Here is a 24,904-nt window from a genome sequence, read left to right on the forward strand (position 1 = left end):
ATTCATTATATAGTTATATACAGTGTAAAAGTAATAATAACAAAATACAGGGGGTAATACTCTGTGAGAGAGAAAATAATGCTACTAACAATAATAATAATAAAACAAATATAAATATCCTGACTGAGTGAAAATGAGTATCCTGCATTCAAACAAGCCTTACATATTCTCCTGCCAGTTCTCGTATCATGCTGTCTTTTGCCAGAAGGGTCTGAATCAATGTCTTTTCAGAGAGAAGAAAGAAAGGGATTTTCTGTTTGAATTTGATGAAGAAATCTTAAAGAAATGAAGAAATTTAATATGTATATGTAAATTCACTGTTCAGTAAATTATAGCATTTTATTTTTATTATTTATTGATATGATTTCTGTCTTCTACGAAAGCATATTGCTGCCACACCAGAAAAACAAAAATTTATCAGTATCGCGTTATTACGTGAAAAGTTTATTGTTATAACAAAATGTTTTTCACATTATACCAAAATATTCTCACGTTTTAACATGATGTTTTCACATTATTACAAGATACAACCTTATCACGTTCTAACAAGAAACAAGAAACTTTTCTTGTTATAACAATATACAATTTATTACATTATAACATGAAAAGTTTCACGTTATAACAATAACTTATCACATTATAATGTGATAATATATATTGTTAAAAGGTGAAAGCTCATTCTCTCTTCTGTCCAGCCCCATGCATTTTTGCATTTTACAATCTTCCTTAATGTACTCAAGTTTCACGTTTTAACAATACATGTTATCACGTTATAACGTGAAAAGTGTCACGTTAAAACATGATAATATATAGGGATAACACATACAATTAGAGCTGCAACTATTATTCGATTAACTGATTAGTTGATTGACAGAAAATTGATCTGCAACTATTCTGATTAATCAGTCAGTTTGAGTTATTTTTAGAAGATAAAAGTTCAAAATCTCTGGTTCTAGTTTTTTAAATGTGAATTTTTTTTTTTTTTTTTTTTTTTTTCAGTTTTTAATGGGAGGTAGCATTACATCACATGTGCACACTAACATGCCCACACACAGACACACATATTCCTGTCTATAATCCTTGTGAGGACATTTATTGACATAATGCACACTCCACACACTCTTACACACACACACAATATATATATAACTGAATGCAATTCACTTTCATATACAAGGAAGTTTATTTGTAATTATACAACAGGTTGTATAGTGAAATTAAAATGTGGTTCCCTCTTGATTGATTAATTGATTGATTGTGTAAAAAATAGAATTATTAAGCCTGGAGGAGTTCAGATGGTGCATTTAGTAGTCTCACAGCCTGAGGGAAGAAGCTGCTCTGTAGTCTGGTGGTACACTCTAAAAACTGCTGGGTTGTTACAGTAACCCAAATGCTGGGTTCAGGCAGCTGGATCATGGGTTGGGTGACTTTGACTCAACTTTGGGTTAAAAATGGTGACCCAACGCAATGGGTTGGAGATGCTTGCAGCCAGCCAGCCTTTTTTGAGCAAAGGATGACACGACTTGACCAAGCAGCACGCAGCAGCATTGCTCCGGGTCCGGGATGTAACTGAAAACAGTAAGATAGTGAAACTACAACTAATTTATTTTACTGTCAAAGTGAGCTAAAAAAAAAAAAAAAAAAAAAAAAAAAAATCTACCAAACAAACAAACATTTTGTCTGTCTATGCTGTGGATGCACAGCCCCCTAGGCTAGACGACTAGGTTTGATGGTTAAAGTGTTTATTATGTGAGCTAAACGGGCTCCGAAGATTTCAGCTACCTCTGGCTCAATGGTTCAAGTTTTCAAGATTTTAAAGTGGAAAAAACAATTAGTCCATGAACGTTACTGAAAACTTTTTTTTTTTTTTTTTTTAATTTGCAATGTACAATTGTTTGCCAAAAGAAAGTTTGGTATGAGGATCGTTAATGTGAAATGAAAGCGGCACGGTGGTGCAGTGGTTAGCACTGTCGCCTGACAGTGAGAAGGTCCTGGGTTCGATTCCCACTCAAGATCCTTTCTATGTGGAGTTTGCATGTTCTCCCCATGTCTGCGTGGGTTTCCGCCAGGCACTCCGGGTTCCTCCCACCGTCCAAAGAATTGGACATGCTAAATTGCCCCTGCGAATGTCAGTGTTTGTCTGTCTGCCCTGTGATGAACTGGTGACCTGTCCAGGGTGTTTCCTTGCCTTCGCCCTATGACCGCTGGGATAGGCTCCAGCGACCCTAGTGAGCATTTTTCTTAATGCAGAAGTCAATAGAAAAAAGTCATTTTAACCTAAATAATACCAATAACCCGAATTTTGGTTGTATTTTCCAACCCACTTTTTGGTAAGTTTAACCCATCAATATAGTCATTTCTACCCATTTTTTGGGTAGAAAACATAACCCAACATGCTGGGTCAGACCAATAACCCAACTGTGCTGTGTTATAACAACCCAGTGCTGGGTCGGTCCCTTTTTGACCCAGCACTGGGTTACCAAAATAACCCAAATTGAGTTGTTTTTAACCCAGCAGTTTTTAGAGTGTACGGCAGCGGATACTTCTATATCTTTTGCCTGACGGCAGCAGGGTGAACAGGCTGTGGCTGGGGTGGGTGTTGTCTTTTAGGATCTTTTTGGCTCTGCGCAGGCACCTCACCTCCCCGATATCACTGAGGCTTGGTAGATGGGTGCCAATGATGTTTTGGGCAGATATATCACTGTTCTTACTTTGTAGTGACACAGACACACACACCCACGCAGATACACACTCTTCCACGCACATACACTACATAGCTGAATGTAATTGACTTTGTTCATACGTCACTATTCTTACTTTTTAGTGACTGACCTGGCAGAGGTCAGACGCGCACCCCCCGGTGACAGCCCCCCAGCAACAGCCCCCAAGGCACTCTCAAAAATTCTGCACGGGAATTTTCTAGTTGTACCTATTGCACTGTATTGTGACTATTGTTTTACTTTCATATACTACTACATATATACATATATTTTTGTTATTTTTTTCTCTCAGTATATTCTCTTGCTGTCAGTTGCACCCTCAGATTGTATGATGTGAATTAATATATTTTTTCATTATTTCATTCACCATATATTCCAACTTGTGTTGTTTTGTACTGTCCCATTTGCTCTTTTACTGTTTATATTCTTATTTCTGCTTCATCCCATTAGCTGTTGAAACACATATGATATTGAAGCTGAATGGCCTTTTGTGCACAGCAGCAATGAATGGCAGACAACACCAATATATAACTACATTCAAATGATCATTTGCATTCTGTTAATAACTCTGAACCTATCCTCACAGTGAATTTAACCTAGTATGCAATACATTCACGACTGCCTTCATTAAAGTAAAAATTCTGACCTACTATATCATGGCATTGTCTGTGAATAAATCATCTATATTTCCTGTTCATTCACCAATAAAATTATCCTGTGATGTGTGTGTGTGTGTGTGTGTGTGTGTGTGTGTGTGTGTGTGTGTGTGATGAGGGAGATGAAAGGAGATGTTTCTGACCCAGATTATCCAGTTTCACTCATTCTGCTGATCCTATATCTGGAAAGTGTGTGTGTAATGTGTATGTATATGTCATGTCATGTACATGTGTGTGAGTTGGACGTTGGGGGGAGGTAATATGGAATGTGTGCAATATAAAGTATATGTGTGTGTATGAGTGCATTTCTCTGCCTGCATGATTCATGAGCCAACGGGCTCATGAATCATGCGACATGGTGGGACTAATTGACTTTCACAGACCTGAGAGGAGAGAGAAGATTTCCTCCCTCTCCTTTTTTTTTTTTTTTTTTATCCTGTATTGTATTTTTTGCATGAGATCTCAAATGTGGGACAGAGAATTATATGGAACATACAGTCTATGCAAAGGTTCAAAACTGAAAAGTGTATAGATGTTCTATAGATGATTTTATTTTTTTTTATTACTTTTAGATGGTATGCAGATGTTTTTTTCTTTCTTCCTTTGTATTGATCCACTTTATTTAATTTGTTACTTGTGTTAAATGTTTTTTTTTTTCTAAAGCTATATATTTCTCTCTCCTCTAGTGTTGAGAGTTATATTTTGTATAGTATACTATTGGTCCTGTGCAATGTCTGATCAACCTGCTGCTGGAACACAAGAATTTATTGGTTTGCTGATTCTGGCCTTTCATTAAAATCAGATGTAGGTCAGTGTTGTCCTCTCTGATATGACTGATTTACTGGACTGATTATATGACTTCTCCGGCAGGCTGTGGGAAGCCACTTTAGCCTAATTCCACATGAGTATGCATGATGATCCATTCATCCCTCTGTCCATTCATTTATCCATTCAAAACAAAGAGTTTTGGGAGTATCTTGAAACTTCAGTGCTTGATGAGTTTTTGTACCAAAAGTAAGTTTTCCAAACCTTTATTGTGCTATACTGCGCCTTTAAGATACTGAACGTTGACATGAATTATCCGCTTTTGGCACCTGCAGTCCAAAAGCATCAACCCAGATCAATCAGACTTTGAAATGCAAGCCAAAATGAGGCTTGCAAGACATGCTCCCATAGGAATTATTGTCTGCAGGGCTGTGGTCTGAAAACATGTAGTGTTCAACACATCAGGCTGATTTCACTATGGTTAGTCACACATCACATGATACACACTCTGTCCCGAGGCATATGACAATACTGCTGTGGCCCTCAGCCCATGGCCTTCCCTGGGGGGAATTCAGAGCAGAGAAGATCCCACACATTGTTGATGTTTTGCTTTGGTGGGAACTGTTCACTTTTCTAAAGACAGAGGTCCATAGAATTTGTGGAGTGGCTGACTTACAACATTAAACTTTTAGACTGTGGCAGTGCAAAACTCTGAATGGGTTATTTGGATGTGATGGGGATAAAAAAGTATGCACCTGTTTTATCAGCCTGCCTGCTAGATTTCAGCTGAACCCACAAGGACTGGGACAATATGGTAATCTCTTGATTCAATACAATCATGATACTATATGTATTGCAATTCTCAAGTATTGTGATTATACAAGTATTGCAATTTGACATTACAATATATTTCCATTTTTATTATTATTATTTTTAATTATCTTCTAGTTTGTGGATGTAAAGTTTCATGATACAGCGATGTCAATGAAATGGCTACTATAGGGGCTAACATCATCAGGCTCAGGATCAGGGCTCACTGAATCCACAAGAGTCTCAGCTTTGCAGTCAAACCTAATTTATGCAACTCCAAGACTGTTGAAACAGTATGCTGAAATACAGTTTTACAAGAAGGAAAAGAACACATTTGTACTGTATAGTTTGTGCCCAAAACTGCATAGGATTAGCATAAGGTGGGTTATGTCTGCAAAGGGGAGACATGTGGGTGCCCACAGAACCCATTTTCATTCAGACATGTTAAGGTCAGAGTCAAGAGACCCCTTTGAAAATGACCATGCCAGATTTTCCCTTACCAAAATTTAGCCTAATTTTGGAGCAAAATTTAGTCCTGATATTTAGATTAGCATGACATGCTTGGTACCAACAGATTCCTTAAGCCATCTAGTTTCACGATACCAATATGTTTACTTTAAATCGGTTCAGTAATATAAACAATTGGAAAAATAATTATGATACTTAAGTGAATCAGTTTTTCCCCATCTTTAGATTCATTATTATACAGCTGAAAGCAGCTGTATAATGATATTTTATCATTAGATCGGTGGGTGCCAAGTTAAAAAAAAAAAAAAAGAAAGAAAAAGGCACCATTGGTTTGGCCTTGAAACCCTAACCCTAACCCAAGTGAGTTTCATTATTTGGTACCATGTCACACTGGTGCCAAAAGTGAGACATTTGAGTGTATAACCCTGCAACTCAGATTTAAAAAGCCATACACTGTCTGCGGTGTTATGAAGGGATCACCAAGTATTTCTTTGATAGATGGAGGACATCTTCACCAGAGGACACAGATTACACAAATCTTCAGAACCTCTCTCCCCCTCCCTCACGCACGCACACACACACACACACACACACACGCACACGCACACGCACACAAGCGCGCGCGCACTGAATCCCCTCCCTGTCGTGCTCCAGAGGTGCAGCAGCAGCCCATACACCACCACAGTGGTTCTATGTATCTGCTGTCAGGGTGCAGACAGAGGTTGTAAACATGGCGGCGGATGGGATGGTGCTCACCAACCACGACCACCAGACCCGTGTCGGCATCCTGACGGGTAAGGACAAGATTTGATAGATGGTAACAAACTGTTTTGTAAATGTACGCTTCTCTGCCGTTTCGACGTCGGTTGCCTATGCTTGTCGGTGTCACGATACGAGCTGTCTGCGCTGCAGAGCTAGCTAATGATAGCAAGCACGCTAACCGGTACCGTTGACTGCCATTGCACTAACGTTATCTGCCTGCATTTTGACGAGTCGGTCAGAGGTGGAATTAGCATTTGTGCAACGCTTTTCTCCAATTTATCTTTTTTTCAGTTGTGTATTTACATGCGCATGTTGGTTGTGCTGTTAAATGTGATAGTTGTGACGCTATATGGCTTTACAGTGAAGTATTCTACCAGTGTCAAGTCAAATATAATAAACAATATGACTTATGGTAGAGACTTTCAAATCAAAACGTTACTTAACAAATGGGGCTACGATTTGTGCAACACTTTTATTCCGAAGGCGAAATCGTCTTTCTTCCGGGCACATACACTTCATACACTTGACGCGACTGACATTTTGTAGCAAGGTTAGCGTTTGCCTACCTAGCCTACATCAACTGCATTATTCATGTACCCTTGCAGACGCGCTCTGCTGGCCACAGTCGAGGCTGTTTTTATTGAAGTTTATATCGAGGCTTTTTTCTAACCGCTGTTTCATTTGTAGCGCATTTACTTGATGCAAGAAGACAACATTACTGAACTGAAACCCGTGCGTTTGGTTAGCTATTCACAGCTAGCTAGTGGGCAAGACGAGCGCTAATGCAAACTGAATTGTATTCTGCAGATGTTTTAACTTTACTAGGAAACGTAGCTTAATAGGTGTTTGGCTCCGTGTAGTGCCGAGGCAGGACTGTGACTGGCTCGACTAGACCTGCTGTCTCGTCAAACTAGGTACAGACGTGAGGTTAATGCTAACGAGGATGGCAGCTTTCAGCTGGAATTAAAATGTAGCACGGCTTCGAACAGCTAGTATTTCGGCCAACAGCAGCTAACCATCCAAGCAAGTAGATCCTCCTATCACGTTAGCATACATCCACACGCCCCTTGTGTGTGTGTGTGTGTGTGTGTGTGTGTGTGTGTGTGTGTGTGTGTGTGTGTGTGTGTGTGTGTGTGTGTGTGTTTGTTCGCTTGTTCGTCGATCCTCACAAATACTAAATGTCCCAAGTGTCCTCACAGTCACAAGGTAGTAATAAAGGGCTACTAAGGAACAGGGGGCCCTCCATACTGAAGACATTTTGCAGGTCTCCACTTCTACAAAGGGCCAGTACAGGGTCAATGATGATTGGTGGAAATATAATCAGGCTTTATCTAGGTTAAATGTGATTAAAGGTGTCAATAAAATGTAATATAGATCATTAGGGCTGGGATGATATGCTAATCTCCCGATTCAATGCTGTCATACTTGGGTGCTGATTCATTATGTATTTCAATTTTACTGGTATTGTGATTCAGTATTACAAGTTATTGCTGTTTTTGTTTTTTGAATTATCCTCTAGTTTGTCGATGTAAAGTTTAATGAAGCTATGATTATTTTAATGGTCACAATGGGTCATTTTATACAACTGATGTCAACAATGAAATGGCTACTATGGGGACCAGTATCATCACACATAAATAAAATCTGGCTCATTGACTACGTTTACATGCACACCATATTCCAGTTCGGGTCAATATTCTGGTTAAGTTAATTTCGCTGTGGCAACTGGAATGTTACGTTTATATCACTGATTCTTGAGAATTTGGATAAATCACGTCCCACTAAGAAAAATGCTATTTCTGCTGGAAATTTACAACATTTTAATGAATAAAAAGAATCAAGGGCATTATCAGGGGGTCCTTTGCACATTTGTAAGGTTCTTTTATAGGTTTATTTTTAATTTGTATTAATTTAATGATTATATGTTGGCCCATGGCCTACAAAACCAGTTGTCCTCGGATAGGATATAATCATTTCAACTTGATTAAAACAATAAAAAGTAATAATTTCATTGAATAATATCTTTACCACATCAAAGAGTACATCATAATATGTATTAAAAACTACAAGCGATGGGTTTTGAACAATATTTACTATTATTTTGTGGTTACTCAAAATGTGTCCCAGATATTCGTCACCACCGTCAGATATATATTTTAAAAATAATAATAAAAAAACTACAAGGTCAATTACATTCCTGAGGATCCCTTTTCAAACCTTCAGCTCTACTGCATGCTTCAAGACCGCTCAGGCTCCTGGAAGTTTGCTATTTTCTCTTAAATCTCTTCATATTTTTGGACACTGCTACTGTCACAACCATAACATGTCAACACCGTCACTTCTGTATAAAAAATATTAAATTAGATTATGGAATAAATGTATACTTTTTAAGAAGAGGTCTAATTTAGGTAGCAACAGGGCGAAAACAAGCTGGCTAATGTGAACAACTCATGCTTATCATGTGAAAGAGCAGGTTTTTGTCACCACCTGACGGTGGTGACAAAAAACGGTGACGGTGATGACTGAAGTCTGAAAAATGCTTATAACAGTGCTCAGGATTGTTATTTTTTGTACCAAATACTTAAATAAAGTTGTTAAGCAAGAAGTACGGTGGCCGAGAAGGGCAAAACAACATTACAAAATGTGAAACACTTTTACAAAGTTTGAGACAAATTTACATTTTGGAAAACATGTTTACATATCACAAAACATATTACATTACCAAAACACTTTTACCAGTCCCGAAACAAATTTACGTTTCGGAAAACAAATTAACAAGACGCGAAACACTTTTACAAGTGCTGAAACAAATTTACAAATTACACAAACCGGAAAGGGAATGTACCAGAGCCCTGATTGACACGGACTTGACACGGAAGTGAAAAAGTGCCCGGTCAATTTTGATTTTTGTCGTCAGTGGCAGTGGATTTCATGGCCACCCAATATGGACAGCGACCGGGTGCTCTTTTGTCCGTATTGTGGACAATACGTGAGCCAATGGAGTCAGTTTTGTTTTTCATGTGGACGGGGTTTACAGCGGTAGCCAAGCAGTTGTCCAAAGGCCTGTATCACGCAGTGGGATTAAGGCGTTATCCTGAAAGCTAGCCTGCTAGCCTATCCTGAAAGCTAGCCTGCTACATAAAGCACCCGCTCCTTAGCCAATCAGCTGTTTGCCAAACCGTGGCCTGCCCAATCATTGAGGATCCCTCTGAACGACGAGACCAAATGAGGAGAGCATTACGGCGTGAAAGGATTTCCCTGGGCCGATCAAACGCGTTAGATTTTGCCGCTGACTCTCTGTATGAGAGAGAGGCTGTGCAGGGTATCCGCGGGGTCTTGAAAAGTATTGAAAGGTGATAAATCAATTTTGGGAAATTTAAGACCCTTAAAAAGTATTAAAAAGTCTTATCACGACTTTATAAAGTCTTAAATTTGGAAAGTATTTTTTCTGAATTAGCTGTCCAAGAGTTTGAGTCCCAAAAACTTCGTAAAAGTGTGTGAATTTATTCATTTTTATTAAAAAAAACAAAGATGAACAGGTACATAAAAAACGAGGCTATTGTGGGTGCGTTCGTAAATTGTCTCTGAGAGCGGCAGAGTGAGCAGGCAGGTGGAAATTCAGAAGCATAAAGTATGCTCTGGCACTCCCAGTGCATATTACGAATGCACCGAAATGTTAAGTGAATCCATGCGTTCAACTTAGCTAGGGCCGAATCACGGACGGAATCGCGGAGTTAGCCAAATAAAAAGGAATCTATTTTTAACGCGGAATTTGACATAATTTGAATGAAATGCTGTTTTTGTGTGGAATATGGACGTATGTCTGGGGAAAATTACATGGAGGGAAGTAAATCTGGGTGGCACAACCCCTCCAGTCGTTTCATCTGCACCACCAAGAAAAAAACATTACAACACCTGCACCGGCGTACGAGTCCAAAAGGAAAGAAACTTTCCAGGCTGCAGCAGCGCACAGACATAGATTGTGTAACAAAGCGAAGAGGTGCCACTCCGCTGTATTTTCACTGGCTAACAGCAGCACACTGGCTTAGCTTGTCTATTCATAGAAGAGGTATCACTTTGGCTTATTTTTCATATTCAATCTATGTTATCACATGCATACTACTGCTCATGGTAGTTGAATTGTTAGGTCTGTTTGATAATTAATTTACATTTTTAAAACAAATAATAATTTAGCATCTACTCCTTCAAGATAATTTATTATGCTCTACAACTCATAAACATACACTAACACTACATAGTGTTTGAGCAACATAGCCTATCTCCCCTGTGCTACAAAAGATCCGTGGTAAAAAAAAATACTCTGTTGTTGTGCGGTGAGGTATTAAAAAATATTGAAAGGGTCTTGAAAAAGTCTTAAAAAGGTATTAAAATTAACTTCAAGATTCCTGCATATACCCTGCTGTGATAATGTGAAGCAGCTTCAGCCTGGCTAAAAGCTGCCTGCTATACAGAGCTGACACTCTGTAGGAGAGGAAAACACACATGAGAGATCATTAAAGGAAATTTGATAATCAAAAGTATTTTAGAGGCGTTTTGCGACATTTTAGGGACATTTAAAATAGCACAGTTAATTAGCTCTAAATATTTTTGGGGGGCTAATTATTCCTGTGTGAGAGAATGGGCCTGATTGGCAGCTGAGGTGAATGACACCTGGGGGAATTCAGCTCTACCTGTCATACACACAACACATCTGTGCAGTGCAGTGAGTTCATAGGTTTCAGCGTCAGATATGGACTTGAGCTGTTGATGTGTAACTTGTGCATTTACACCGTCGGCAATTTGTTGCCAAGCATTCTGCCTTCTCTTCGCGGCAGCCGCGGTGTTCGATTTAGTGTGTAGATGATGTTTTTCCTCCTCATACTTTTCCAGTATAATACGCTGCACCTCCGCCGTGACATACGCTGTGCGTTTTTCCTTGTCACCCCTTACATGTGCGCATTCACGGCTCTTTATGAGGCAAACCTGGATCGAATGAGCGAGTTGATAACTGGCGTCGTGATACTGGTTATCCCTGAACACCATGATATCAATTAGTGTAGCCAGATAGGTCTGAAAACTAAGCTTGCTTCGTGATACAGGCCTCTGGTCCACGAAGATCCAATCTGATGGCTCTAATTACGGAGTTTATGGGGGAGTTATGCTTCCTGCGGTAGAACCTGGCTTCATTCAGCTTGGTTTTCAGGGACCTCAAGCTGATGTGTACACCATGCACACTAGACACAAAGTCCACAATAACCGCATACGAGTGCCCCTCGTTAAAATACTGGATGCGCTGTTGCAGCATATTTGGCTCCTCTGCCTGCTCTGTGTCGCTAACAAACTCTATGCCCATCTTGGGTCACCAACACAATTGACGACAAAAACCAAAATTGACCGGGCACCTTTTCACTTCCGTGTCAAGTCCGTGTCAATCAGGGCTCTGGTACATTCCCTTTCCGGTTTGTGTAATTTGTAAATTTGTTTCAGCACTTGTAAAAGTGTTTCGCGTCTTGTTCATTTGTTTTCCGAAACGTAAATGTGTTTCGGGACTGGTAAAAGTGTTTTGGTAATGTAATTTTGTTTTGTGATATGTAAAGATGTTTTCCAAAATGTAAATTTGTCTCAAACTTTGTAAAAGTGTTTCACATTTTGTAATGTTGCTTTGCACTTCTCGGCCATTGACTTGAGTGGTATAAATTTTGGAAATGTATGTTGTAATGAGGCCACTGTCACCACCGTCAGATTAGTGTCACCACCGTCAGAGGCAGTTATATTGGTTTTAAATGAATATGCTTACAATATGTTTCTTTGGTGCTGTTGAGTTATTAAAGTAATAGTCTCTTTAATACAAAAATATGTTTTTCAAATAAAAAAAAAAACATTATGGTGACGGTGTTGACAAAAACAAAGTAGCCTAATAACTGGAAAAACCTGTTTTATGAAAAAAATGCAAAATGAGGAGGTTGCACCAGTACATTGCTGAACAGCCAAGACCTTGGCCTATAATGATATACCTTCAGATTTTGTAATTTAACGCACTTTTTTTTTTCCAAAATTAAAACCTGTTTTATCCAAATTCCCAAGAATCAGTGATATGTTACTTGGCATATTCCGGTGTTTCGGCGTATTCCACTCTCTTACATAATGCGACACTCAGCTGCGGTGGACAGCAGTACACGTATAGGCGTCTGGTCTGCCGGAAGTACAGAAGAAGTTTTCTTCTGTCGCTATTTCTGTGTTTTCTACCATTGATATCCTCCATGATATTTAAGTCCTTCATTAGCTGAAGGCAGACTGCAGTCTCCTGGCTCTTGCTGCTTTTTGCCATGCTGTAGTGTGCGCCATGTCATTTTCCCCACTTGCAGTAACCATAGCAACAAAGATGCCCCAGAATTCCTTGCGAATCAAGCACACACAGTCGTGACTGAATATTCCGGTTTGGGGCATTTTCCGACTAAGGTGTTTACATGCCTCAACATTCCGGTTGGAACAGGCATATGCCAGGGGTCTTATTCGGGATTCTCTCCAACCGGAATATGACTTTAATCGGGTTCGGTGCGTGTTTACATGACTCGTGCGCAACCGGAATATTGTGAATATTCAGAATAATACCGGAATATGGTGTGCATGTAAATGTACTCATTGAATCCACAAGAGTCTCAGCTTCCAGTCAAACCCAATTTATTTATTTGCATGCCAAAATGTGCATGGTTTGTGGCCAAACTGCATAGGATTAGTATAAGGTGGGAATGTCTGCAAAGGAAAGACCCGTGGGTGCCCATAGCACCCATTTTCACTCAGATGTCTTGAGGTCAGATGCCAGTTTTTCCCTTTCAAAAATTTAGCCTAATACTTAGCAATATTTAGTTCCCTTTCTGACAACCTAGCACGACATTCTTGGTACCAAGGTAGTCTAGTTTCATATGATCCCTGTATCTTTTCTTTAAATCAATTAAGTAATAATAATAACAATACTCAAGTGAACACCCTCCACCCCCAACCTTTAAAGATCATGCAAGAATTCCTGCTGTATCAATCCTGTTAGCATAAAACCTCCTAGTTTAAAACCTGTAGTTTGACCACTTACCCAAAAACAACAAATGTTTTTCTTTTCTTCTTTTTTTGGACTGTGATTCCCTGAAAGATGACGTTAGATAAGAACCACACATACAACTTGTGCTGTATCAAGCTGAAATACTCCAGGTAATACCTCAGACATGAGAAATATAGTCACAGATCATGGACTAGATCATCAAAGATCAGAAGGTGGTTCCTTTACTTTTAAGAACAGCTCCCTCTTGAATACATCTCAGTCATTCATATGAAATAAGCTAATTTTATACAGGTATTTGAGTCTTTAACCTACATGCTGAAGCTGTTTTTCAGCATGGCATTTGTTTCGTTTGATCAAGCTAGAGAACTTGCTATACATGCTATAATTTATATTTGTCTTGTTATCCATTTTTTTAAAGATAATTATATGAGGTTAGATTTGTTAGATGATGACATTTTCCAGTAAGCCTATAAATTTTGTCAGTAAAACAACAAATATACCTCTAATTCAAAACATTTATGGAGTTCAACGTACACTGAATTTTTGAGCTTGAGCTGTCTGAAATGCATCCATAGCACCTTTTTACAGCAGCCATTTTGACATGAAATAGCAGGGTAAACAGGTGTAATTAATGACATAAATTAAGGTTAGGTTTCACTTAGAGCTAGGGCACTGGTGTTGTTCATGCTGACTCACTGGAATGGCTGTGTTACCCCTAAATGGAACGGAGCCTTAATGTAATTAGTAACACCTGTCTTTACCCTGTTATTTCATGTCAAAATGGCTGCTGTGAAAAAGTTGAAGTTCAAGTGTATTTAGAGCCCAATATCACTGTAAACAGTCTCAAAGGGCTTTACGGGTTGGAGAACGTTAGTGGGACCAAGACAGATAACCAGGTGCATAAGTGTACCATATTGACCCGAATACAGGATGGGGATTTTTACCTGTGAATAAATCTGAAAAAGTAAGGTCATCCTATAGTCGGGGTCTGGACCTTTATACTTCAATGTACATTGGCAACAAGAAAGATGGAGAAACACGGTGAACATGCTGAGGAAAGTGGCTCAAAAGTAGGGCAAGTTAACAAACAAATGAGAAGACACTTTTATGCTAATTCTACGATGATGGTGATAAACATTGCAGAGTCATCAAACAGCTGCCAAGCAGCACAGAAATATGGTGTCACGGAATGTAGGGTTAGGGTTAGGGTTATAACAGTTGTGAATGAGATTTTGTAATAGTTATTATACAATATGTGAATGAAAAACAAAATGAGCCATCATTCAGGTGAAAGCCTTGGAGATTGCCCAAGAGCTGACTATACTCGCCAATGAGTTTAAAGCCAGTCTTGGCTGGTGCAGACGAATGATACGGCGTAAAGGACTGTGTCTGTGGCAACGGAGCCTCCCGCCTTCCATACTAATTTCACACGGACATGCCTCAAGGTTAGCCAATACAGAGTGGTTATTGTGCTTGATGGGGATGAAGATCTGAGTATTGTCAGCATAACCATGTAAGCTAATGTTATAGCTGTGAATGATATCACCCAGAGGGAGCATGTAGATGTAGAACTGGGGTGTGTTTCACAAAGCAGGTTTAGTGAAAACTCAGAGTTTGTTAACCCTGAAATGAGGGAAACTCTGAGTTTTCCGTTTCACAAAGGGAGGTAACTCAAAACAGAGAAAGAGGGGTAACTCTAGCCTGTTTCACAGAGGGAGGTAACTTAAGCTCTCGGTCAGTTACCGCAGTAACAGACTCCATGAAACTAACCTGGTTGGGACCAGGTTTTTCTCATGAAACCTCGAGTTTCTCTCTGTGTCCGCCCTCTTTCAGCCACACACGGTATTTAACTTCCTCATTCATTCAGTCAACAGGCGGACGCTTTTTCTCTAGCTCCCTCCTGCCCTTATCTGCCCTGCTCTGCTCTCTGTCTTGTGCTGTCTCTATCAGAGCCTCTCTCTGCATTTCTCTCCGAAAATCCACAACAATGGATCTGATCAGCTGGTCTCTCAATGCAATTGATCAAATTTTCTCTACAAAAAAACTGGGCAAAGGAGAGCCCGCATGCCCCGCCGGAACGTTTGCCGCTGGGTACACCATGGACTCCTGGGAGAAGTGGAGGGTGATGTGCCTGTCGATTCTTTCCGTCGAGGATGTTGAAGACGTCTACATGATTGGATTTATGATAACAGGATGTCTGCTGTTTGGTGCTGGTGGATTCCTGATTTATCGCAAAGTTCAGAGGGTGTTGGCAGCGCTTTTGGCTCTGGAGAAGCTGCCAGCCATAGAAGGTTTGTGCCGAGCTAACAACACTCATGCGTTGTGCAGGAAGAAATTCCTGGACTTTTACGCCAGATGGATAACAGCTTGGAGAAGTTGGAAGCTCGACACTGAGGAAATGTGCCATAATTTGAAATTATTCGGAATCACCGAGAGAACCACAGAGACTCAAGGCTGATGGAAATTGCAGCCTGACCAAAACAATCACCTTATCCACAATTCGGCGCCCCAGCGACCTTGGAAGGCCGCTATCTTCAATTTCTCCTGGATGTTTATGCAGACAGCCGCTCTCTCCCACTCCCTCCCCATCACCCTCCAGCCGGGAACTTCAACTCTGTTCAGGACTCACGAGGCCGTCTCCCGGGCAACGGCTGGGGGTGTCATCTTATCAGACGGCAGAGACAATGTATAGTCTGTATGGGGAAGATGGTCCTGGACTTACGCATACACATACACAAGGACACACATACACGCATCCCTTGAAACTCAACGCCTCGTTGGCCCCCCACCCCCTCTCCCTCCCGTTTTCAGTGCAGCTCGTGGGTGTGGAGCACCATAGTGGCTGCATACGGCCCTCGTCTGTGCTGGACATTTCCCCCTTCCCAAATCCCTCCCCCCTTCCACATGTGCAATGTCTTGAGTCATGTTGTTTATTATGTGCTTATTGTGCTGGGGTGTGTTTTTTTGCTAATGCCATGTTGTGCTCCCCTTGGAGCCCAGTTTGACATTTGGTGTCTCTTGGACGGGATGTAACTTAAATTGGAATTTCCTCTTGTGGGATTAATAAAGTGTACTTACTTATTTACTTACTTACTTTCGACAACAATCCCGTGGATGAAGGTGCAGTGTTACTGTGCAGAGAATTAAATATTCGTCGGGAGATGGTAATAAAACCGTGCATGAGATTATGCAGAGGTCTTACCTGTTTGAGCAATGTTTTTATATTTCATCTTAAACTGCTGCCAAGTGTGCTTCTCCCCCGCGGGACTGCAGCTAAATGAAATAAATTAATAGACTACCATTCAAGCAGTTTTCCCCTGTAATAGGCCTATTATTGTGATTGCAACGGATTAACCCTACATTTAAACTTACGCACTGACCCGAGCAGCAGTGTTCTCCCACGCCGTCTCCCTCTCCTTTGCCGCTGCAGCGGTGTTGCACTTTAAAAAAAAAAAAAAGAAGCAGCCCGACGCTTCCCCGTTGCCATGGTGACTCGTCAAATCGGGGCTCCATTGACACTGTCTTTTTACAGCTGTGGTGCACGCGCTTAACTCCAGGTGAAACTACTCTGAGTTGATCAAACTAACTCAGATCAGCTGTTCTGGAACCGAAAACTCAGAGTTTCCTATCTCAGAGTAGATCAACTCAGATTTCGGGGTAAGACTCGGAGTTTGTTGAACCTGCTTCGTGAAACGGACCCCAGGAGAGGTCCAAGTAGGGCTGGGCGATATACCGAAAATTTACCGATACCGAAATTTATTTACGATAACTGACGGCACTTTGCTCATGTCGGTATGTTCGGTATTTTAAAAAACAAAATAAAAGTCGTTTTTGTCTTTTTTTGGCTGTGTGTAGGTAGGCCTGTTCATGTCCCTTTAAGACTCTGTACTACATGTACAACGTGTGTAGTCACGTGACTCCACCCATCCAGTCAGCAACAAGAAGGGAAAGAGATGCTGAGGATGGACGACGGTTTAAATGTAGAAGCGGCTGCAGCTGAGGTAGTCAAAGTAGATTCAGCCGAGGAGGACTTGCTTGTCATATTTTATACTACTAAACTTGGTTTGATTGTCAGTTGTTCAATAAATTTAACTAAAAGTATTTAATATGTGTTTTCTTGAGTTATTCTCAGACAGCACAGAGTTAGAGTCGCACTTCTCAGGCATGCAAATTTGTCACCTTTTGGCTACAATCGCCGTTTTTTTTTGTTTGTTTGTTTGTTTGTAGTTTGGAAGAGACGCCTGGCTTCCGAGTCTGGTGGAAAGTTTTAACGTTAGTTTGAACCACCTTACGTTAAATTAGACCTTGCATAACGTTATGCTTTGAGCAAAATGGCCAACATTAGTTAGCAAGACAAGCGGGCCACATGCTGGAATTTCCATTAGCAAGATAGCGAACTAATTAGCCAGCTAACGTTAGCTAGTTCTAATGTTAATTCCAGCATGGTCTGCTTGTCTTGCTAACTAACATTAGCTCTAAGCATATGCTTGCTATGTAAGGGCCTAGTCTTCCAACTAACTAGCAACCCACCCCCACCCCCACCCCCCCGTACCCCTGTGACCCTGTCACCTTTTTTACTCAGAGGAGTTTGCATGTCTGACTTCTGTAAATTCAGCCAAAGGTCAGGTATATAACAATTTTGACCAAGGAGATAAAAGTTGCACCAAAGCCAAACCGCTGGATAACATAAAACAAGTAGGCCCATTGCACGCAATCAAAGGCCTTTTCAGCATCCAGAGACAAAAGTGCCTCTGGACACTGAGAAGACAAAGTGTAAAGGATGTTAAGTCCACGCCTGATATTTTTTTTAAAAATTGTCTATTTTTAATACAACCGATTTGGTCTGAGGAAATAATGGTGGGTAAAATAGATAAGAGTTCAAGACGGAAGGTGGGGTGACGGATGGGTCAAACTATCAACTTCCACCCAAGCAACTAGAGTTTGAGTCGAGCACAAAGTGATAATGGTGTTTGTTTTTTGCAAATGTTATGTTATGTTACTGTAACCTAGTGATTTCATGCCTAAACCTAACCTTAACCAAGTGGTTTTTTTATGCCTAAGCCCAACCTTTCCCTAACCTTAATCAAGTGTTTTTTTATGCCTAAACCCAACCTTTCCCTAACCTTAACCAAGTGGTTTTGTTGCCTAAACCTAACCTTTCCCTAATATTCACCAAGTACTTTTAGTGGCTAAAGTAACAAAAATGGCTAAAATGCCATCTGACATGATATGCAAGATATGTTGATTAGAAATGTATTTGTGATAAATCAGAAACAAACGTAATCCACGGCAAAATACATTTACTCCTAAACATAGTTTAGTTGTATGGAAACATCATTTTTAGGAGACAAAGTTGAATATCACAAGCTAAAACAAAACTTGCATGTGGACAAAAAGGTTGTAAGAGATACTGACACGCCAAAGTGGGGAAATTATGCGTTATTTGTTTGAATTGCATTATTTGTTTAAATTGGAATATACAGAAGTAGAAATCAGGGAGTACAGAGAAAAATGGGGGGCTTTAGCAAGTCTGTTACTGTGGGAGTAGCAGCTTTTCCCCAGTCTTTATGCCCAAGGGTGTTTCAAAGATGCCCCCTGAGCATCCAGTCTCCTTTTATAATCATAGTGTCCCTGCATGTAGCCTAACTGCAGCAGTTAGGCCTATATCATTTTGGTTGGCATGCTAGGGCATAACCATGCATTCTGTGGGGGGTCAAGTTCCCCCAATACTGAGAAAATACCAATTTGTCCCCCCAATGTATACTAGAAAATATGTTTCTATCAGTGGACGTTGGTTCTGAGTCGTTAGATTTGTTCCTGAGATATGGGCCCATTTTAAGTGGATTGGAGATACAGTATGTGAGACATAAAAATCTTTGGTCATTACTAAACTTAGGGGCCTATTTAGGAGCACCTTTCAGGCCATTCTCAGTCCACTGAGACCCGTTGTTTTGGTATCTTTGTACTAGACCATATCATGCTAAAATTGTTTTTTTTGTTGTTGTTTTTTTACATATGTACATGAACATGCTTTGATTATGTAGCCTCTTTTTTCCCATTGGAAGCTCTCATTTGGACCTAGGTGATTCCAGGGGAAGGTTCTAATTTGGGCCCCCTGTTTACGTTCTTGCAGACGTGGGATGTAGCCTATGCTATGCCTAAATCACCTGGGGAGACCAAAGTTGTTACCTAGTAAGCATCTTGTAAATTTATTGTCTGTATAATATATATTTTATTTTATAGCTGAGTGGAGTGGAATTGAGGATGCATAGTAACACATTGCATTCTGCAGTACTGGGCCTGCTGGTTGCACTAGAGGAAAGGTCGTGGGGTCAACCCAAATTGCCAACTTTCATCCTAAAGGCTGCATGAATGTTGTTAACAAATTTCATGCCAATGCAAAACTTTTTTGAGATAGAAGTGTGGAATATAAAAAAAAATACCTGTTGGTGGCACTAGAAGGAAGGTCATAGAGTCACCTAAATGAACAGATGTCATCTTGTAGCCATCTATGACTGTTGCCATGAAATAACATGACAATCCACTAAATAGATTTGGAGATATACCCTGCCTTGCAGGGCCTGCTGGTGGTGCTAGAGGGAAGGTAATGGAATCACCAAAATTACAAGGGTTTCATCTTCTAGCCAACATGAATGTTGTCACCAAAATTAATGGAGATCCACCTTATAGTTATGGAGATATAGGGCCCTATCTTGCGCCAGACTCCCTAAACCCGCTATTTGCGGATTTAGGATTTAGGAAGAGGCGTTCCCCGTAAAAGTTGCTATCTTGTGCACCTCCCGCTATCCGCAAAACACCTCCGCTACCCGCTATATTATGCATAGGTATGTTTTGGGCGTTACGTTAGTTAAACCAATCAGTGTGCCAGGTGCCATTGCCTTTAAGGGCAGGATGCGCTATCCTAAATCCTAAATCCTAAACCCGCGATGGAGAGAGGGAGGTAGATTTTCTCAGGGCTTCTACTGAGGCTAAAGCAAGTTGGCTTTATATATATTATATATTATATTATAGGCGAGTTAATTCGGGAGGTGGAGCCACGTGTCCAAGTGGATGTGTCACAAGGTTGTACAGATTGAGTAAAATCCCCGGGTCACACCACACACACACAAGAGGCAGAGGTGGAACTATGTGTAAACGAATTTATTGACAAGGTAGATTGGGCAAATAAAATATTAAAAATAAAAATATAGCACAGCTGCTGGCTTATGATAAAACAATAAAACGTGCTGGCGTAAGTGTCCAATTAAAACAGTCTTTCCTCTAAACAGTCTATATGAGTAATATACTCAGTCCATTCCGGCGGCGTCCCGGTATCAGTCCGACCGTGTGCGTGGTGAGGCTCCGTCGGGGCGCGCATTGAAGCCGCCTGGGCGCGCTCTCCTAACAGACCAAACTTTATAGCGGATAGCGGGTGGTCAGGACAAGTGTGTGCGCAAGATAGCAACTTTAGGGATAGCGCATGAAACACGCCCACGACGCACCTCCAGGCGCAAATGATGCAGTCGGCATAACGGATAGCGGGTAGCGGGTGGCGCAAGATACTGTTTAGGGATAGCGGAAGTTCCTAAATCCGCAATTTGCGGGTAGCGGGTAGTGGCAGCGGATAGCGGGTGGCACAAGATAGGGCCCATAGCCCTCTGGACATAAACTGCTGACTGCCTGACTGACACAGTGACATATTGGCCCCACCTTCCAGTGGGGCAAAAACAACTTCCTAGTGCCTTCACAAAAAAATTAATTGCACAAAAAAGTACTGAGACTTTTTTTTTTAATCGGCATGTTCCACTTTGTTCACGTTATATCCCACCCCAACATTCTGTACAAACGGGAAATACAGTAAATCAAGGAAGCGGTAATGCCATTTCACAGGATCTTGAAGACCTGTGGTGGCCAGAATCCCATATATACTTAAATTTTGGTAGCGAGCAAAATTATAGGAAAGTTGAGGAAATTATTACTAAATATTTATAATTATTAACAACTTTTTCTTTTCTTTTGTTAATTTGTTGATTTGATGCCCAACACTTGAACTCTTCTCCTCTCCAGTCAGTGACAGCTGCTTCAAGAACTTGGCTGAGGACAGAAGTGGAATCAACCTAAAGGACCTGGTCCATGACCCCTCACTGTGAGTCTGCACACACAAACACACATACACATATAGTATGCTGTATACATCATGCTCTAACTGTGTGTCTGTGTCTTCTCCTGAAGGTTAGGAGGAGTTATATCAGCCTACAAGATTGTTCCAGATGAGATTGATGAAATCAAGGTATGAAACTGAGTCATGAAACAAATGAACACTACTTTGAATGCTTTTACTGATTAGGTCCTTCTCTCAGGTTGAAGTTGTATTAAACAGTGAAATCCCCAGTCTAGTTTGATGTTAATATGTGTGCATGTGTGTGTTTGTCCACTTGTGTATAGGAAACTCTGTTGGACTGGTGTGATGAACAGGAGTTGAATCTCATCCTCACAACTGGAGGGACTGGCTTTGCGCCACGTGATGTCACACCTGAGGTACACACACATAACTGTTGACTACTAAAGTAACTTCAAAAAATCCTCAAATAATACTTTTAAGTTTAGGTTTTTCCTTCAAAGCCTAATAAGAAGTATCTTAGAGAAGAAAGATAAACAGACAAAAGTAGCCACACACCAATATAGAGAATAAGCTGTTTATTCATGTTTTCACCAGCAACCCTTCTTGGTCAGAGTTCCCAAATATGATCGGCTCTCAGTCATCCAGGTCAGGTTATCCACATAGAGTTGAATCGAGGTCAACTCTTTGATGATTCTTGAAGACTTTTCACTCTTATTCAAGAAGCTACTTCAGAACTAAAGTGAAAGTTGAAGCTTCTTGGGAGTGAAGCAAAATGTATACAGAAATCTACAAACATTCCGGTTGACTTCAGTTCTACTCTATATGGATGTCCTCAGCATAGTACAATTTTTCCATTGGCACTTTTGGCCACAGAGTCAAACCGTGCTGCACTGATTTGCATTTCAATTACCAATTTAAGCGCACTGAGATACACTACTCACAAAAAGTTAGGGATATTTGGCTTTTGGGTGAAATTTATGGAAAATGTAAAAAGTTCACACTACAGTGATATTATATCATGAAAGTAGGGCATTTGAGTAGAAACATGCACTGGTGATTTCCTCATCTCAAACAATTTATTGAAACAAAAGCCAACAACAGTGGTGGATATACCACAACAAAAAATGTCAGTGTCAATAACTTGTCATGTGCCCTTGAGCATCAATTACAGCTTGACAACAATGTCTCATGCTGTTCACAAGTCGACTTATTGTCTGCTGAGGCATGGCATCCCACTCCTCTTGAAGGGCGGCCCTCAGGACATTGAGGTTCTGGGGTACAGAGCTCCGAGCCTCTACACGGCGACTCAGCTGATCCCATAGGTTTTCTATGGGATTCAGGCCTGAGAAAGTGCAGGCCACTCCATCTGAGGTACCCCAGTCTCCAGTAGCCATTCCCTAATGATACGACCTCGATGAACTGGAGCATCAAACACCTGATGTGAATTTTGCCGTTAAACTTCTTGTTAGAGAACAGCAACTTGTGCAAAAAGTACTGAAACATTGAACAGTTGGACATGTGCATTCAAAAGTTTACAGAAGGTCACATTAAGTTCACCTGTAAAGGTTAGAATGCATTTTAGGTTCATCCTGAAATTTCACCCGAAAGCCGAATATCCCTAACTTTTTGTGAGTAGTGTATGTCGTGCCTGAGATGGACCATCTCCAGCCAAGGCACACTGGACCAGCCTTCAAGTGGGTTGCAGTGATGTCAGAGGGTTCTGTCATCATTTTTTGGTTGGAGAGAAATTGAACAGTTCTGAAACAGAGCTGCTTACAGCCAGACTCATGAATTTTGTATTGTAGTTGACAATGTATCCATATAAAAATTATTATTATTTTCTTTTTCAGCAAATCTTTAATGCTATTTTTTTCAATTGGCACTTTTGGCCTTGCTGAGTTGAACTGTGCGGCACTGATTTTCATTTCCATCACCTGTTTAAGCACACCAAGTTGTGCTGAGCCTCACCCGAGAGGGACCATCTCTAGAGTAGGGTCAAAGAATGCTGGGCCCATTCTGCAGTGACATCAGAGGCCTTCATCATCATTCATTGGTCAGAGAGATATTAGAGAGATACTCTGAAACAGAGCTGCTCAATCTCTTAGTTACATGAATATTGCTCATGCCATTTCGAGTTGTGTCGTTGATGTTTTTGAAAATAAAACATTCCTTTGGGGCGCTGGAAGAGAAGGGAGGAAAAACTTGTCAACACGCCCACAAGTGACACATCTTCAAGTGGATAGCCCTATTGTCATAGAAATGCAATCCCAGCCACACTGGGCTGACATGCCAAGTTGAACTGAGTAGAGCCAGGCCACCACAAGAGTGTGGAAAAACACTAATCCAGAGTTAGCTGCTGCCCATGGTAGACGTCAAGTCTGAAGCTAATGCTAGCTATTCATACTATTGGCGGCCATTTTTATATGTAGCGTTTTACACATTCAAGTGGTTTGAAGAAATACACAGAGGACGTTAAAACATTTTTCAAAAACATTTACAGAATGACATTAAGTTGTCAAAATGTTGCAAAGATCATATATATATCAAACACACTGTGCACATGTACATGTATTTTGGCTCAAATGTTGCTGCAAAGACTACTTGTGTTTGGAAGGTACTGAGCATATGACTGAATACCAGAGACCTGGATTATATAGCATAATGTGTGTGAGCTTTTTTAAACTTTTGATAGCATTTTGTGGTTGTAAAATCATAAAATTAGAGACGCAGGGCCCTATCTTGCGTCACAGTCCCTAAACCCGTTATTTGGGGATTTAACATTGCGTAAGAGGCGTTCCTCCGCAAAAGTCGCTATCTTGCATACCTGCCTTTATCCCTAAAACACTTGCGCTGCCCATTATATTATGCATAGGCGTGGTTTGGGTGTTACGCCAGTTAAACCAATCAGTGTGCCAGATGCCATTGCCTTTAAGGGCAGGTTGCGCTATCCCAAATCCTCAAATCGAAACCCGTGATGGAGAGAGGAAGGTCGCGATTTAGTACTATCTCTGCCATTTTTTCAGGGGTTCAACTGAGGCTAAAGCAAGGTGGCTTTTTATAGGCGAGTTAATTGGGAAGGTGGAGCCGCATGTGCACGTCCACGTGTCCAAGTGGACACGCATTGAAGCCGCCTAGGCGCGCTCTTGTAAAAGCCCAAATGGGATAGCGGGTGGTTCTGAGGACCCGCTATCCGCTTTCCCTAACGTGTGTGGTCAAGATAGCAATTGTAGGGAAAGTGCATAAACACGCCCACGGGCACACCTCCAGGCGCAAATAAAGGAGTCGGCATAATGTATAGTGGGCAGTGTGGCCGCAAGATACCGTTTAGGGATAGTAGAAGCTGCTAAATGCGCAATTCACGGGTAGCGGGTAGTAGCAACGGGTAGCGCAGTGTGAAAGATGGAACCCCCAGTTTTTTTCCCTTGAATCAGACACAGCTAGCATTTTTGAAATGCAAGTTTACCATGAAGGCTTACAAAGTTTTTTGTTGTGGATTGAAGGTAGCACAGGGTCAATTCTCGCTACTTCTTGCTTTGGGTAAAGTATC

General features: G+C 40.8%; 1 protein-coding gene across 5 annotated transcripts in view; it reads left to right on the plus strand.

Moving 5' to 3' along the window:
- Positions 1-6,069: 6,069 nt before the first annotated feature.
- Positions 6,070-24,904, plus strand: part of gphna (gephyrin a) — a 58,706-nt gene continuing 39,871 nt past the window's right edge. For 3 of the 5 annotated variants that reach the window (XR_003930355.1, XM_030081787.1, XM_030081788.1), the window contains exons 1-4: positions 6,070-6,213; positions 21,303-21,381; positions 21,468-21,525; positions 21,681-21,773. Coding sequence is in view for 4 of the 5 variants with exons in the window: in XM_030081787.1 (XP_029937647.1) it covers positions 6,150-6,213; positions 21,303-21,381; positions 21,468-21,525; positions 21,681-21,773 (294 nt within the window). In the remaining variant the exon portion in view is untranslated. The remainder of the gene's footprint in view (positions 6,214-21,302; positions 21,382-21,467; positions 21,526-21,680; positions 21,774-24,904) is intronic. The other 2 variants (XM_030081791.1, XM_030081789.1) reach the window with 2 other exon arrangements.

The sequence above is a fragment of the Myripristis murdjan genome, chromosome 22 (genome assembly GCF_902150065.1).
Source record: "Myripristis murdjan chromosome 22, fMyrMur1.1, whole genome shotgun sequence".
In the NCBI taxonomy this organism is placed as follows: Eukaryota; Metazoa; Chordata; class Actinopteri; order Holocentriformes; family Holocentridae; genus Myripristis; species Myripristis murdjan.